This window comes from Equus przewalskii, chromosome 9 (genome assembly GCF_037783145.1).
Source record: "Equus przewalskii isolate Varuska chromosome 9, EquPr2, whole genome shotgun sequence".
NCBI classification, from domain to species: Eukaryota; Metazoa; Chordata; class Mammalia; order Perissodactyla; family Equidae; genus Equus; species Equus przewalskii.
In genome coordinates this window covers 14,567,479-14,584,703 of record NC_091839.1, presented here as the reverse complement: position 1 = coordinate 14,584,703, position 17,225 = coordinate 14,567,479, and the positions used below count along the sequence as shown (strand labels likewise).

At 47.9% G+C, this 17,225-nt stretch overlaps 1 protein-coding gene across 5 annotated transcripts in view; it reads left to right on the top strand.

The window, feature by feature from the left end:
* Window positions 1-1,031: 1,031 nt before the first annotated feature.
* Window positions 1,032-17,225, top strand: part of ZNF235 (zinc finger protein 235) — a 39,532-nt gene continuing 23,338 nt past the window's right edge. For 2 of the 5 annotated variants that reach the window (XM_070632832.1, XM_070632831.1), the window contains exons 1-2: window positions 1,047-1,116; window positions 16,147-16,273. In XM_070632832.1, the coding sequence (XP_070488933.1) occupies window positions 16,240-16,273 (34 nt within the window). In that variant the 5' untranslated portion in view covers window positions 1,047-1,116; window positions 16,147-16,239. Of the gene's footprint in view, window positions 1,117-3,024; window positions 3,088-16,146; window positions 16,274-17,225 lie in introns of all 5 variants that reach the window. The other 3 variants (XM_008520098.2, XM_008520096.2, XM_070632833.1) reach the window with 3 other exon arrangements.

Sequence of the window (17,225 nt, the reverse complement as noted above, 5' to 3'; positions counted from 1 at the left end):
TTTAATGAAGCTTATAGCCTAATCAATGTTTGTATCGCCTTTTTGTAAATTCTTAGCATATTGGAATGAATAGCTCAATCCATAAAACACTTATCAAGAGTGTTAAGGCGCCTTGTGGAATAAAGGAGGCAAACGCTTTATTCCTTCCCCTCCTCTCCCCCCAGGACACAAAGCTTGGACAACCTAGACAATGAAGATTGGAACTTCCTACTTACCTACCTCTCCTCCCACAATTTACTGTCTACATTAACATAACTATTCGGTCGTCATTAGCATGACTTTCCTGTTCCAGGAGATTCCTGCACAAGCAAACTGCTTGATTGTTCATTACAGGAACTTTCACAAATACCCATCAACTCTTCCAGAGAAAGCACCAACCGTTTGCTCCCACAGATTCCTCACCTACAAAATTCCTTGCTGCTCCCACCAATCCTGGACTGTCGCATCATGATCCTTAGCAATCCTAATAAAGTCTCTTGCATTGAAAGACCCGGTTTAAGCCAAATTTCCAATTCCTATTGAATCTCAACCTTGCCCTTCCCGGCTCCGACACTTTGCTCGTCAAGGTGCCAAGGTCTGGTGTTCTCCCCCACCCCGAGAAGCAATAACTCAGTCTTTCTCTTATTAACAGGTTTTATTGGTGATATCTGGGGAGCCAGCATTCGAAACAAGTTTGAGGTCCAGTGTTCCTTAAGGTCGCGTTAGCAAGCTCAGCCTAAATGACTTTCATGTTTCCCATTTTTAGCCTCCCGTAAAAAACTTGGTTTTTAACTCATTTTTATACTGCAACCTTCGCTTTCCTCTAAGATGGCCACCTTTTTTCACATTCGCGATTATTTTTCTCATGAGTTTTAACAAATTAGTAAAACAAAAAGGAACTGACACTCTCCGCGCCTGAGAAGTCAGTCCACCAAACGCGCTTCAGCCAAAACAAAAGCCTGCGGGTGGGAAGCGAGATCCCGCGAGCTTCATTCTGGGAAATGTAGTCCAAGAGGTGTGTGAAATTGGAGGCGCTTCCGCTTGGGGATTCTGGGAAGTGTAGTCCGGGACCTGTGTCCAGAAGGAGGCAGTTCCGCTCCGGGAAGGCGAGGTCGGGCCGAGCCTGCTCCGAGTGAGGTGAGTGAGCCGTGCGTCCCGGCCATCCCTCGGGCTCCCGGTCGCGGCGTGGGGCCGGCGGGGACCCGGTCCCGGCTCCTGGGCACGGGAAGCGGCGGCCCGCGGCGGAGGGCGGGCTGGAGGCGGCGGGGGCGCGCTGGGGTCGTGCTTCGAGTTGGCGGGTCCCCAGCGCTCCGCTCCCCCAGCCCTCGCCCCGGACCTCCCGGCCGGCTCTGCCTGTTTCTCCGGGGAGATGGAGGGCAAGTTACTTAATCTGGCCTCGCCTCCGTTTTCTCATAGCTAAAAAGGATGATCCCTTCCCACTGGTGTTCTTGGGAGCATTAAATGAGATTACTTAGAGAAAGCTTAGAAACAGTGCCTGGAAAAATGCTGGCTGGTACCATCAATTCTATTCTGATGCTCGGAGCGGCGCCCTGTTGTTTGGCTGCTCCTGCGAGCCTGGGCTGCGATCGGAGCTCCAGCTGCAGTGCCACTGTCCTGAAGGGGAGCAGAATTTGTCAACCCGAAATAGGCCACTTTGGCATGAGGATTATTTTGAGCTGAAGGCATCCCAAACCCAGCAGGTTCCGGAAAAACTCTTTTCCTCCCCACCTTGAAACTCCGTAAATTTACATCCGAAAGGGGGCCGGTACCAGGAAGAAAGCTATTAACCCTTTTAACCTAAGAAACTTCTCTGCATAACAGGGCAACCTTTGTTTTCGAAACATCTCCTCTGCCGCCCTGTGCTTTCCTCACCTTTTGCATCCTCAGACCCCCCACCCATTTCCGTGGTTGGTGATGTTATATAAACCTCAATTACCTGGCCACCCTTTTGAGTCCTCAAATCTTTCTGAGGCTTCTGCTTTTCTCCTGGTAGTCTGCTTTATAGCAATTTAATTATCAGACTAACCAAAGAACCTACAAGGGAGGAAAGGAGCACTTTTTCCACCCCTATAGTCCTTTCGCTGATCGCTGCCTGACGTGGCGCTACTCCTGGATTCCTGCGCTTCTAGGCTCTCGGTTAGAAGGGAGCGTTGTCTGCAGCAGGACTCTGGGATGTCCTCCTTGGTTTATCCGCATCAGGACCAATGCTGATCGCAGCTTTGCAGAGCGACTGATGTGGAGCGAGGCGTTAAGAAGCGTTCAGTGTTGTGTCATAACCCCGCGCTGTTGATCTAAATTCAACACGATTTCTTGAGGTGGTTTTTATTAGTCATTGATTACCGCCACGCCTATGGGAAAAGAAGCTTCGTTGAGGTTTTTGCAGTTTGATAATATGTGCGAGTAATTACGTCTGTTGGCGAGGAATCCGTGGTAATTTAACTTTCATTACCGACGGAGCCAATTATCTGTGAGATAACCTGTCAGAACTAGACTTGTCTGAGAATCACCGTAACTCTTGGCACAGCAGTCATCTTTGAAGTCTAGGTTTCTTAGAAGACTCATTTTCGGGAAAGCACCTTCCCAAGGGCTGTTTTATGAAGCGTGAGAGCCCAAGCTTGTCTGAAGCTGCAGGAACCAGGGAATACCAGCATTATCCGCATCTCCCTAGACAGGTGCCTGTGTTGAGGACAGAGAGATGAACTTGCCCAGGGTTTACACAGCTAGTAAGTAATAAGTAGAAATGCCGGAATTTGAGCGCAGGCATTTTGGCCTTGTGACGTTAGACTGCCTGTTTGTGTAGCTCATTCTTCTGACACCCAGGCTCCGAAGTCCCCCAGGAGCTCCCTGGGGCTAGGGCTGTTGTGTGGATTGTTCTTGAACAAAGGCAGCTGGCAGAGGGTGCCCAGGGGAAGCTGGAACTGGCCCCTCAGCCAGGTTGCCACTGCGTCTGCCTAGAGAAAGGCCATCCCTTTCTGTTCCCCTGGAGTGCCATGTGGACCAGCAGCATCCCGAGCGTCTCTCTCATGATGCCTTTCCCTTCCCCAGTTTTGCCTTCCCAGATCTCTGCCTTTCCCCAGAAGGAAGAGGAGAAAAATGACCAAGTTCCAGGTGAGTTGGGTTTGCCTTTCTGTTTCTTAAAAGGACATCTCATTTCCCAAAGATTGGACATACTGTTTTCTTGCTTGGTCACATAAAAGGGAACCAAAGTCACTTGAGGAATTGCTATAAGCTAGGCTCTTGCTTTTTGCTTATTTGCAAATAATTATGTGAAAATTAAAATTTAATACCTTTTTTTTTTTTTTTGGTGAGGAAGATTCACCCTGAGCTAATAGCCGTTGCCACTCTTCCTTTTTTTTCCTTTTTTTTTTTTTTTTTTGCTTAAGTAAGATTAACTCAGCTAATGTTGCCGCTCCAAATTGGGGGTCTTTGCCTGATTTGCATAAACAAGCCAATTAAGTACACATTAGCTTTTGAGGGGAGAAAGCAGCTTTTATTCTGTGAGATTGATCTCCTGGGAGACAGGGGGCGTGTGTCCTCAGATCTGTCTCCCTGATTCCCAATTTAGGATGAAATTTAAGAGGTTAGGGAGAACAGGTTGGCACATGGAAACGGTGGTGGGAGAGGCTTTGATTGGTGGGCTTCAGGCATTTGTGATAAGGTTCTAAACATTTATGGTGGGCTTCTAAACATTTTGCACGTGGAGGAGAAAGAATTTTAACACCGGATCTTCCTGAATGTGGGACCCCTTGCTTCTGATAAGAGTCCAGCTTTCAAGTTCCAGTCGTGTCCCAGTCCTTAGGTTCCGCGGGAAGGATGAGCTTTGGTTCTGAGGTCATTTCAGGTCAGGATTTCTTCTTTTGTGCCTGCCCTGGCTGCATGACTTTGCAGTTTTTCTGAAAGACAATCCTTAATCATTTTTGTTGATCAGAGATGGAGGTCTGTTCAGACTGGCTCTACACAGGCCCAGGGTTACAAATCCCCCCTATTTATTGTTCATTCCTCAATCTTGAGGGAATGGGGTGATGACCACTCTAGCTGCTTCCTGCTGGTAAAGGGCATGGGCCTAACGGGGACTTGAGGAATGACCAGCTTATAATTGTAACTACTCACAAGTTCCAGAGAGTTGTTCTTGGAGGGATTGATCTCCTTGGGTCTCTGGGAGTAGACTTGACGAGAGAGTTTAGATTCTCAAACCTGAACAGGAAGCATAACAAGACCATCACCAAAGGACCTGTTAGTAGGTACAGCCATGCCTCACTGGGGAGAAATTCTTATGTATAAAGAGAGACTGGGTTGAGAGGAGGGTGGCATCTCTATCTTGGCTTTGGGGACATTGTCAGTGCCTAAAGCAGATGTACAAAGCCTGCCCAACAGGCCAGTCAGGCCGTTTTGTGAAAAACTGGGTTAGGCCAAATTAACTTGAAACTAAGCAGCTCCCTCCTATGTTCTAATATATCCTATTGCTTTCCATGTATTTATCCTTTTCCCTGTTTTTGATGATCCTTCTGTGGAAGGCACTGATGATCAAAGTATCATCCATCGGCGCCAGGGTGGTCGCTGCCCACCCTGGGCCCCTCAGGTGCCTCTGCGCTAGGCCTTTGTCCCATTGGTTTGCCTAGTTATCCACGTTGGGGGGACACTGTGGACAAGCGTGGATATATACCCATTAACAGAGGAAGCTTTTCATATGTTTCTCAATTAACTTTAGATTGTTGTGCGGACATTGTGCCTGTGCTTTTTGTGATTCTTTATGATTATATTGTTTATAATTATGGAAAAGACTATTTTCAAAATAAGTTCTTAAGTTTTATCAGAAATAGTCTTTATCAGGAAGAGAAATTCGTTCGGAGTCATAAAATTGATCGACCATTTCGAGTTGTCGAGCCATCATTACGTTAGCTTGCATACTAGTCTTACAACACTGGGTAAAGAAAACAGTAATCAGTTTGAATACTATGACTAATACAAGAATTCCAAAAAGTAATAGAAATTGAAGTCCGGATCTTAAAAAGGAACCAACACCCGAGGGAAGCAACCAAATAAATCAGGACTGAGGGTGGGGTCACTCAGGGCATTCACTTGCTTTCTCATGTGCTTTAACCTGGATGGCACATTGGAGATTCATCAGGTGTATAGACACAGCAGTCAGTCTGAAGAATTGCACATGTTCGACCTTGGGAGGCTGTGAGAATATCTAAGGCCATTCTGTTTTGGTGGACAGCCTTCCTCATTAAAGACACTTAAGTAGTTAACAAGGCTGTTCCTACTTGACTATCGGGAAGGGCCTAAATTTAGTCAGAGCTTCTACATGTGTTATGACATCTTCTAGCCCCAAGGGAGGAGCAAATATGGCTGCTAAGTGGGTCGTACCAGTGGAACACTGAATGAGTCCATCTGACCTTAAGGACAGAAAGAGTAGCAACGGAGGTCAGCTCGGGACACATCCTTTCCTGCTTCCAAGGGAAGCCCAGGGCATAGCGCCCTAGCCATCCAGGTGGTAGCCAAGGCCAGAGGTTTGTTGCACAGAACCACTGAGTCCCATTAGGAGCCATCCAGTAAATGCCTGGCCATCGAGACCAGTCTGTTCCAGACCAATCACTTTCTTTAAGTACAATAGTATTTTGACATGACTCGGGATATGCATCCCGTATTTCTGGTGCAATTCAGAAAATTTTGTTTGGAATGATTTCTTTGTTCCCAACATAAGGGTACTGGTACATTTAAAGATCCATAACTAGGAGGACGCCAAACGCATCCATCCCAGATTGGGGTAAAACCTCCTGTAGTTCTTGCAGTATTACCTGTCTGCTTTAGTTTCTTTGTGAGTTCTTGGGATCATTGTATGGTCTGAGTAAGAGAGAAAGAGAAGCTACACCCTGTATCATGAATGGTGTGGGCCATTGGCCACGTTTCAGGATCATAAATCACTTTAAAGCTTTTCAATCTGTACCTTGTAGGAGAGAGACCAAGCAAGGTAACCCAGACGTACTGGAAACAGGAAGTGGGTCACATGTGCAGCAATTAGACTGACTGTTGTGTGCTGCCAAGGAGGGAATCCATTGTAAAACCTTGCGATTAGAGGCCCATTCAGATGTAGATTGGAAAAACAAACAGAATATCAGGAAAATCTTAAGTGGCATTTTGTGATTAATGAAAGGGTCTTATATTCCAGCTTATAGAACTGGCAGAGGGAGGTATTGGGGTAGGTTTAAAAGTAAGACAATCTAGAAATTAATTGTTAGAGCAATTTAAACATCACGAGGATTTGAAATGAGATAAAAGGTTAAGGATACAGGCCTGGTCCGGAGTCTTGGGACAGCTGTCTACAACAGATGCCGTCTTCTCTTCCTGGTTTGGAGATAGTTGTATTGGTCAGTCGAAGTCAGGGGTCAGAAAGGGTATTGAAACCCACTCAGCCTGGTACCTGGAGACCCAAGGGTTCCCTCAGTTTTTGTTGCTTTTTCTGGAAAGTAACTTAAGATCAGTTAGAGGTTCACAGGAATATTCTCAGGTGGAACTGCGTGCCATAGGCCGCCACGCCTGCCCAGTGTTTGCAAGATTCGGTCCTTCCGTTTGCTGCTGTCTGTGAAGGGCGTTCCCTGTTGGAGAATTAGAAAGGGGACAAGGGAGGTCCTGGCTGGAAATCGGGGCTATTTGAACTCGTGAGTGGTGTACCCAAGGCTTCACTCCCTTTTTTTTTTAAGATTTTTTAAATTTTTTCCTTTTTCTCCCCAAAGGCCCTCAGTACATAGTTGTATGTTCTTCATTGTGGTTCCTTCTAGTTGTGGCATGTGGGACACTGCCTCAGCGTGGTTTGATGAGCAGTGCCATGTCTGCACCCAGGATTCGAACCAACGAAACACTGGGCTGCCTGCAGCGGAGCGTGCGAACTTAACCACTCGGCCACAGGGTCAGTCCCGCTTCACTCCCTTTAATTTCACTGAAGAATGTGTGACCAGAAGGACATCATTCCACTTAGGTTGCAGTTGGTCCTCAAGGTGTTGACTTTTCCACGTCTTGAGGAGGGACCCACCCAATGCCCTGGGCTTACGCAGTGCAGGGGCACGTCGGGAGGGGGAACATCAATCGCCTGGAAGTGTACTTACGTATAGCATGTAAAGTAGCACCTAGAGACCGTACACGTTTTATAGCATCCAATTCTTTTACAACATGACCATCTTCAAGATTGCAATAGTACTGAGTCTTAAGGAGGGGTCTCCCATGTGACAAGACCCTATCCCATGTTAGGTTGGTTTCCTGACGTATTTTGGCAATTGTTTTCTTTAACGTCTGGTTCATCTTTTCAGTCTTTCCCGTAGATTGAGGCCTCCGTGAAGTGCATGACTTCCATTGCATTCCGAGGGCTCCAGACACCTCTTGTGTTACTTTGGCTGTGCAGGCTCCTCCGCTGTCGCTTTGAATTGAAAGACGCAGCCCAAAGCGAGGGGTCAATCCTTTTAGTGAGGCCTTTGTTACTTTGGAAGCCTCTTCTGTCTTGCACGGAAAGGCTTTGACCCATCCTAGGAGGGTCCACAAATACCAGCAAAAATCTGTAACTTCCCACAGCTCTTTGCATCGCAGTAAAGTCTATTTGCCAATCCTCCCATGGTTCTGTCCTTCAGGTTTGCCCCCTGTGGATTATAGGTGGTGGCCCACTTTGGGGATTGCTTCTGGCACATATCAAGCAATTCTGTACTACCTTCTGGATAGTCCTTTGCATTTGTGGACCAACATTAAACTTTGTAGCCACTGGTAGGTTGCGTCTTTCCCATAATAGGTTCCCAGATGCAGGTGAGTACTGATTTTTCCCGTTCGGTGCTCGGCTGTAAGCACTGGTCCCCATTCTTTATAGGTCCAGCCTGCTTTAGTCGTTTGGTACTGATCGCCACCTGAGCTTCATGAGTCTGTGTGCAAACCCCATTCGTCTGCTCACTTTAAATCCGTTTCTGATACTGAGGCTTAACCAGGGATGGATCCACACTCAGGGTGAGTGCTGGGGCTTTAGGATCTGGGTCTTTGGTTCTGGCTGCCTGTTCTGCTGCCCGATCAGCCAGATTATTTCCTTTAGCTATGTAGCTGTCAGTCTTTGGGTGGCCCCGGCAATGTACTACGGCCACTTTTTCCAGCATCAGAACAGATTCTAATAGGGCCAGTATCCCCTCTGCGTGTTTGATGTCTTTTCTTCTTAGAGTTAGCAGCACTCTCTCTTTCCATATGGCCCCATGTGCGTGCACGATGGAGGAGGCATCCTGAGCATCGTATAAATGGTTACCTTCCTCTTAGCTCCAGGGTGCACGGCTCTCAAGAGGGCTGATCTCTGCCTTCTGGGCAGACGGACCTGGAGGGAGGGCTTCTGCTTCTGGGTTTTCCTGAGGAGTCACCACTGCGTACTCAGCATCCTGGAGTCCACGGTCCATGAAGATGCTCCATCAGTGAACATTTCCGTATCCGGATTTTCCAAAGGCTGGGCAGTCAGGTCGGGGCTGCTGGAATAAACCTCTTCAATTATTTGCATGCAATCATGGACAGGTTCTCCTACGGTAGAGCGAGGCAAAGTGGCTGGATTTGCGGTGGATACCACCTTTAATTTTACATTCATGTTGTCTGGTGGTAGTGCCTGGTATTTACCTATCCTCCCCGAGGTGAGCCAGTATCCTCCCTTTTGTTCTAGAAGAGGATGTACACGGTGAGGAGTCTGCACAGTAGTGAGTCGACCCAAAGGAAACTTTTCTATCTCCTGTAACAAGGCACAGCTGGCGGCTACCGCCCTCAGGCAGACGGGCCATCCTTTAGTCACTGTATCCAACTGTTCTGAGAAGTAGGCTACAGGCCTTCTCATGTTACCCCAATTCTGGGTTAGTGCCCGAGGCTAACTCCTTGCCTTTCATGAACAAACAGGTCAGACGGCTTCCTGCTGTCTGGGAGGCCTAGCGCAGGGCGGTGAGCAGCTTCTCTTTCACGGTTTGGAAGGCTTTATGGCGTCCTCCAGTCCAGTGAAGGGGTTCACTGTCTGCACCCTTGAGAGCCTCATGGACGGCCTTGGCTGTCAGTCCAGAGTTGGGGATCCAGCTACGGCACAATCCTGCCATGCCCAGGAACCCTCGCACTTGTCTCTGGTGGTGGGCACAGCCACCCCAGCTAGTGCCTCCCTTCCATCAGGCAGTAAGTTTCTTTGTCCTTGTGATAACTCAAATCCTAGGGACTTTACAGTCGGTTGAGAAATTGGTGATTTTTCTTAGAGACTTTATATCCCCTTTCTGCCAGAAAGTGTAAGGTAAGGATCGTAGTTGGGTCTGAAGCTTCCTTAGTTTTACTGGCAATCAGTACGTCATCCATGTATTGGAGTAAGACTCCTTCACTTAACTGGAGATCCCTTACGTCCTTGGCTGAGGCTTCCCCGAAGACGGTGGGGGCATTTTGGAATCCTTGCGGGAGGACCATCCAGCAATATCGTTTTACGTTAGTCTCTGGATTGTCCCATTCAAGGCAAGCATTTGCTGGAACTCAGGACTCGGGTATGCAGTAAAAGGCATCCTTCAAGTCCAGAACTGTAAGCCAGCAGAAGTCTCCAGATAGAGTTGTAAGCAAAGTATAAGGATTTGGTACCACTGGATGTGCATCCTCTAACATTTGGTTATTGGCTCTCGAATCCTGTACACAATGGTTGTCTCCGGTCCCGGGTGTTTGCACTGGTAGGACGGGAGTGTTATATGGGGATCGACACAGTCGGATTGATTGGCATTTGAGAAAGGCGGCTGTCAGAGGCTTCGCACCCTCTCTCGCATGCCTCTGTGAAGGGGCTTGCCTTGAACCTGGAGCCTTGGTGTCCGGGCAGAGTTTAACTACTCTTGGATTAACCGTCTTGGCTCTCCCTGGTCTCCCGTCGGCCCAAACGTCTGCTCTTACTTTTGCAGAATTTCATCAGGGACTTCCGATCGAGGCTCTCTCCCAGTTGTGACAGCACTGCTTGGAAGGCACGGGCTTGATCTGGGAGGACTTTAGTGTCTGCTTTTTCTGGTGAAAAGGTCGCTTGGGCATTTAATTTTGTCAGTAGATCTCGTCCCAACAACGGACTAGGGAACTCAGGCATATACAGAAAGCTGTGTTTTGGCTGTGATTTCTTTATGTGACACTCGAGCGACTGTCGGAAAGGCTTATGACAAACTTCGCCAGAGACACCAGGAATGGATGTGGCCCTGGGGGAGGGAGGGCCCTGCCTGGGATTTAGAGTAAGTTCAGAATAAGTAGTTCTGGTGTCAATCACACAGTCTCTGAGTTTCTTTCCCACTGCTGTGGTTCCCCGGGGTTCCTCGTAGGAAATGTCGATGGAGCTAATGGAGTTTGAAGGACCCACCAGGCTCCATCCTTCCTGCAGCTGTGGCATCTGGGGGACTTTGAGGCCAGCCTCTTTCCCCTCTAGCAGAGGGAGGTTGGGACATTCTCATTTCCAGTGTCCCTGCTGCTTACAAAGGGCACATTGTCTTGGCCCCAGGCCTGAGTATCTCTTGCGGTTGGAAGGTGGGGGCCCCAGGGCTCTCACCCGTGGCTGTCTGTCTTCTCTCATTGGCCTTGGCGGATTGTGGCTGAAGGCTGCCGAGCCGCGAGTAGACTGACCTGGTGCCACATCTCCCGCTGTTTTCGTTTCTCTTGTTCCTGGTCTCGGCTATTGGACACCTTAAATGCAATCTCAACATGCTGTGAGATGGGCATCCCTAATCCCCCATCCCATTTGTGCAGTTTCTTCTTTACCTCAGGTGCTCTCTGGCTGAAAGAGGCCATGTTGACCAGCTTCATGCTATCCGGATGCTCCAGGTCCATGTCAGCGCGCTTTCTGCAGGCTTCAAAGACTCTAGAAAGGTTGAAGGATTTTCTTTTGGCCCTTGTTGTACTTCCTGGACCTTATTTAGGCTTCTTAGTTTTGGAAACCCCTCCTGCATTCCAGTTATTAGACATGCTTTATGTTGGCTTAACCTTGCCCGATCTCCGGGGTCATTGGGATCCCAGCCTGGGTCAACTCCAGGTGGGGCCTCTGCCGCTGGAGCCCTGATTGGATTGTTAGGTTGTGACTCATGGAGTCTCTCCACCCCCTGATGAGCTCTGTCCAGTACTGTCCTCTGCTCCTCTGGGGTGAGGAGTGTGTCCATAAGGGCCTGAATGTCCGCCCAATTGGGGTCATGAGTAGCAAAGATGGACGTAAATAAACTTCCCATCCTTTTGGGATCGTCTTGATAAGTAGACATGTTGTTTTTCCATTTGTATAAGTCCAAAGTTGAAAAGGGAGTATGCACATAGAAAACCCTCTGGGCTGGCCTTGGCCATCGACACCTGCAGGGACTTGTCTTAAGGGAAATTGTCCTGCCTGGGGTGGAGCGTTCCCCGGGTCAAATTGAGTACCTGACGGGTATGAGGAGGGGAGACCATCCTGTCTGACTGTTAGGTAAAGGGGGGTATAAAGCCGAGCCAGCGGCTTCAGGGGGGTCATTATACCCTTCCCGGTCATCTCCAGCTGCGCCTCTGGCACGTGGTGCGGGAGCTGTGGGAGACTGCAAATGCGGAAAGACAGGGTCAGCCTCTGGGTTTGATTCTGGAAGGACAGGATTTTTCTGCACATCCTCCCTCTGAAGCATGATCTTCCATCTTTTTGCCAAATTCTTGTTCTGATATAAAGACATAAAAGACTGCACATAGGGATCTTATCTCATTTCTCTTCCCTTTTACAGAATAGGTCTAATTGCAAGATGGTATTGTAATTCAGAGACCCGTTCTGGGGCCATACCTCATCTGATCCCAATGAGTATTGGGGCCAGCTTGTGTTACAAAGAAAAGTCATTGTCTTCTTCTTCGTGGCCTTATCACTGGACATTGCCCACTTCTGAAGAATGTTTCACAGTGGGCTACATTCTGGTTACTGTTTTTATTTCCCATTTTGAGGGGGCTTTTATCAAGGTGGCTGCAACAAACAAGGTCCTTCTAGGGAAAGGTGTTTAAGGGCTGACATAGTGCTTGTGGGAACAGCTCTCCCAAGAAAAACCAAGGGGTTAGCTCTTCCCCTTACGTGTTCTGGCCCCCACCAAGTTTAGGTCATTCAGGCCCCGGTTGAACTGCCGCTGTCGACTGCCTTCCCATGACCAGTGAGGGCCCAGTAAGGTAGTCTTCCAATGGGGTCCCTATGAGGCCGTTGCACGTCATGGGCAGATGCCGCGACACGTCTGCAAGGCCACAGTCACCTGGGAACGTCCCGAAGGACCAGAGGGAACGGTGCCTCTCTTCCTCGGAGTCAGAGGACCCTCATAAGATTAATCTGAAAAGGCAGTTTGTACGGTCACCAAGAAATTCAGTCCCCAAGCAGCCAATTTTTAACAAATAGCACAGTCATACAGACAAACGTGAACAGACAGAGAAATGCATTGCTCTGGGACCCCACCCCAGGGCTCGGGACTCTAACCCGATCCTTCAGGGGCCTCAGTGGCTGTCACCCTTTGTATTGTCCCCCACAATCCTAGATTTGGGACTTTAACCCAGGAGCCAGATCTCATCGGTGGGCCTCAAACCCACAATCCTTACGAGATATTAGACAATTTAGGCACAGGCACGTTTCAGCGAGGATGCTCACCCAAAAGACATCTGATCCTGGAGCTGTTTTCTTCTCTCAAAGGAAACAAAAAAGTGCCTTGGGGCCTGGAGCACTGCAGTGGGGAAACGGGAATCCAGTCAGTCGAGCGTCTAGACGAAATTGTCTAGGTAGCAGGCAGCCGCTTAGGGTCGATGGAAAGACCCCACCCCCCGCGGGGGGTTTCAGAGCCTCGGGCAGGCTGTTACATGACCTCGTCCCTTTGTGGTCGCCAATTGTTGCAGCCCCAAATTGGAGCTCTCTGCCCGATGTGCGTAAACAAACCAATTAATTATGGCACCAGCCTTGGAGGGGAGAAAGCAGCTTTTATTCTGTGAGATCAATCTCCAGGGAGACACGGGGCATGTGTCCTCAGATCTGTCTCCCCGATGCCTGATTCAGGACGAAATTTAAGAGGTTAGGGAGAACAGGTCTGCATGCGGAAACCCTGGTGGGACAGGCTTTGACTGGTGGGCTTCAGGCATTTATGGTAAGATTGTAAGCATTTATGGTGGGGCTCTAAGCATTTATGGCGGGGTTCTAAGCATTCTGCACATGGAGGAGAAAGAATTTTAACACCGGATCTTCCTGAATGTGGCACCCCTCGCTTCTGATAAGAGTCCAGCTTTCAAGTTCCGGTCACATCCCAGTCCTTGGGTTCTGTGGGAGGGAGGATCTTTGGTTCTGAGGTCATTTCAGGTCAGGATTTCTCCTTTTGTGCGTGCCCTGGCTGCATGACTTTGCAGTTTTTCTGAAAGACAATCCTTAATCACTTTTGTTGATCAGAGATGGAGGTCTGTTCAGACTGGCTCTACACGGGCCCAGGGTTACACTAACATCTGTGCCGATCTTCCTCCACTTTGTATGTGGGATGCCTCCACCGCGTGGCTGATGAGTGCGTGCAGCAGGTGCATGCCCAGTATCCAAACCCGTGAACCTGGGCTGCCAAAGTGGAGTGCACAGAACTTTAACCGCTCAGCCACAGGCCAGTCCCTAATAGATATTTTTTTTAAAAAATGAAGAACAATACCCTCAGGATAAACATATTTACAGATCAGCAGTTTTCGTTTTCCCACATTCCTTTTCCTTTGCATTTACATGTATGTATTTGTGATCACAGTTTAAGGACCATTTTGGATGTCTCCAATTTAATTTTATAGTCCCTACATCATAAATGGCTGCATCATTTTCCATAGTTTACCTAATATTTTTCCCCATTCTCCTTATTTCTGTGGTTTATGAATTTTACTATTTGATAGATGTTTCCAGTGACAGTTTTTCTATGTACAACCTTTCTTTCCGAACAGGAATCCTGACAATTCTACCATTTTTTTCCTCCAAGTTCCCCAGACGCAATTGTTTTTTCACACGTGCTGCCTCACATTTTGTGCAAAGAGTGTCTGAAGAACGGCTTGTGCAACACAGTCCAACTGGTACTGAGCTCGGAGAAAATAATTTTAGTTTCAAACAAAAAGAGTTGGATTCTTTAATTGTAAGTTAAATCATGTTTGTGTTATAGCCAAGTATCAGTTTTATTCATCGACACGTTAGTCTGTTTCAAAGAAGTACATACTTAGTTTCCAAAGGCTTTCACACCAGGCGCTTGCCAGGCGTTTCCTCCATGGAGCAGCCGGGCGAGGATGTTGATGGTCTCACCTGCATTTTAACACAAAGAAACAGGTTTCTGAACCCAGAGACCTACTGAAGTCCGGTCAGTGCCCAGCTGACACTCAAGTCCCTGTTGCCTAAGCCAGGAATTTCAGGCATCCAATTAGGGTAAATGGAGAGACTCAGAGGAAAAGCGACTTCATTCAGGGACCCGAGGCCACATTGTGGGTGTGCCTGGCATGTCTGGTGGATGGAAGACTCCAGAAATAGCACTGCTTCTCACTTGGGTCCTCTTCTTCGCGCCTGCCTCCTTACCATGTGTGTCATCCAGTTTTTTAGTCCAGAGATGCTCAGAACTCCGGCCAAAACAAATGCAGAGATGAGTTGAGTCTTTAGATGAATAATTGTTATTTCCATACAGAGAAACACCGTAAACAAAGACAAATGGGAAACAGGAAGGGGTGAGGGTGGGAATTTATCCGTGCTGGAGACACACCTGACAGTCTCAAGAGGAATCGTACTGATGCGTAAGATACTCAGGACTGTGAGCAAGGAAAGGATCATGCAGTATGTGAAAAAAATATATCGAAAGAGCATCTGTTCAAAAAGTTAAGTAAATGGGAATTTTTTTTAAAGAGCTGTTTTTGTCACTTACCCAATTGCCTGAGATTTAAAAAGATAAGATAAAGTCCAGTTTGGGCCAGAGTGTGGAGAATTAGGGACACTTCTCTCTTCCAGGAAGAGTTAATTGGGAAAATTGCCATTATACTAGCAAAATAAAGGTGCATATTTTTTGACAGTGCAATTGGCACTTCTTGGAACTTATCGTAAGGAAACAACCAGACAAGTTGGCTGAGACCCATGTAAAAATGTGGTTTTTGCAACATTCTTAATAATTTAAATTTTTTAAATTATTGTGGTTTAATTATTTGGGATGGTTAAATATATTAGATCATCACCTTTTTTTTCTTTTTGGTGAGGAAGATTGGCCCTGAGTTAACATCAGTGCCAGTCTTCCTCCATTTTTTATGTGTTACACTGCCACAGCACGGCTTAATGAGTGGTGCATAGGTCCACAGCCAAGATCCAAACTGGCAAACCCCCAGCTGCTGAAGCAGAGCATGTGAACTTAACCACTTGGCCACAGGGCAGCCCTATATTACATCATCACTTTTGTGGAATACCATGCAGCCAGGAAAAATGATGATAGTAATAGTGACAGCTGACATTTATGGAGTAATCAATATGCGTCAGATACTGTCCTAACTGAGTCCTTCACCTCTTCTCACTGACCCCCTTCAAGTACCCTATGATGCAGTGCTATTAGACAGATGAGGAGATTGACGTATGCAGAAGTTAGGTGACTTGTCCAAGGTCACACAGCTAGTCACGGACAGGGCCTTAGCGTGTGAACCGAGGCCGCCGGTCTCTAGAGCCTGTGCTCTTAAGCTTGACGCTGACTGCTGCTGCAGGCGACAGATCCGGCGTGTTCTGAGAAGAGAATGAACCGTGTGCCTGCTCTGGAGGGCCCCTGGAGGCCTGTCAGGTTGGCAGGCATCGACCAGGGAGGGCAGGAGACAGGCACTATTTGATACTGTTGGCACCAAAGGAACTCAAAATTGCTTACAGGATTTGGCACTGTCAGTCAGACTGTAAAACGTGTGCGTCCCTGATTTAACAATGACACTTCTAGAGACGTGACTGTATAAGAGGCACCATATTACATGTACACGAGACAGTGTTCTTTCCGTTCCCTTCCTTCTCCTGTCACCCTCGCCCACAGCATTTTTGGTGTGAATGTGGAGGGGGAAGAGAAACGACCAGGAAGAGTTGTTGAGGTTCCTCAGAATCTGGAAGAGCTCCCCACACATGTCCTCCACCTTCTCGGTCTGCTCGTCTCCCAGCGGCCATTGGTGGAAGATTGAGGTTGCGTGTGTTTGGTGTTGTAGGAGGCAGTGACCTTCAAGGATGTGGCCGTGACCTTCAATGAGGACGAGCTGGGGCTGCTGGACCCCGCCCAGAGGAAGCTGTACCGGGACGTGATGCTGGAGAACTTCCGGAACCTGCTCTCTGTGGGTGAGGACAGACGCCCTCTCTAACTGATCCCCTCAAGCAGGGTTTCCCAACCTCGGCACTGCTGACATTTTGGGGCACATAATTCTTGGTTGTGGGGACTATCCTGTGCATATTAAGATGTTTAGTAGCACCCCTGACCTCTGCCCAGTGGTTCAAGCCTTCAGGGCTCCTTAGAGATCAGAGTTTTCTAGTTCCTTTGGAGCATAAAGAGAAGATGTTTCTACTCTTTTTACATTATCTTTTTTTTTTTTTTTTTTTTTTTTTGGTGAGGAAGATTGGCCCTGAGCTAACATCTGTGCCAATCTTCCTCTGTTTTATGTGGGATGCCGCCGTAGTGTGGCTTGATGAGTGGTGCTAGATCTGCGCCTGGGATCTGAACCAGCGAACCCTGAGCCACTGAAGCAGAGTGCACGAACTTAAACACTATGCCACTGGGCCAGCCCTACATTATCTCTTATAAATGAACTATAAATGAACAGTTGAGTTGGGTTCCCCTTGCTCCTTATTTCATTTATCTTTTTTAAATTTGTGGATCATGATCCATTGGTGTGTCTTGAAATTAATTTAGTAAGTTGCATCAGCATTTTTATAATAGAGAATAGAGTCGCAATCTCAGAGCTCCTTAGCAAGAATGGTGTGCATCGTAGCAGTAACTGCAAGTTTACAGGAAGGACGTCAGACTCCGGAAAGGATGGGATGAGAACACACATTGGTTAGAAACAGGGTCTTTAATCTTTTATTTCAGCAATTTGCGTGGTTGCAAAGGGTGCTGGATCCAATTCCAACACGTGTATGTAGAGGCTTCTTCACACTAACAAGCAGTCCTCAGATGCCAGCAGAGAGTCCAGCAATTCAACTCAATTCTCAGACTGTCTACCCGGAGATAGATTCCAGAGGGAAAGGGCTCAGGCCCGGAAGACGACCCTCCACTCCAGGCACCAGTCGCAACCCA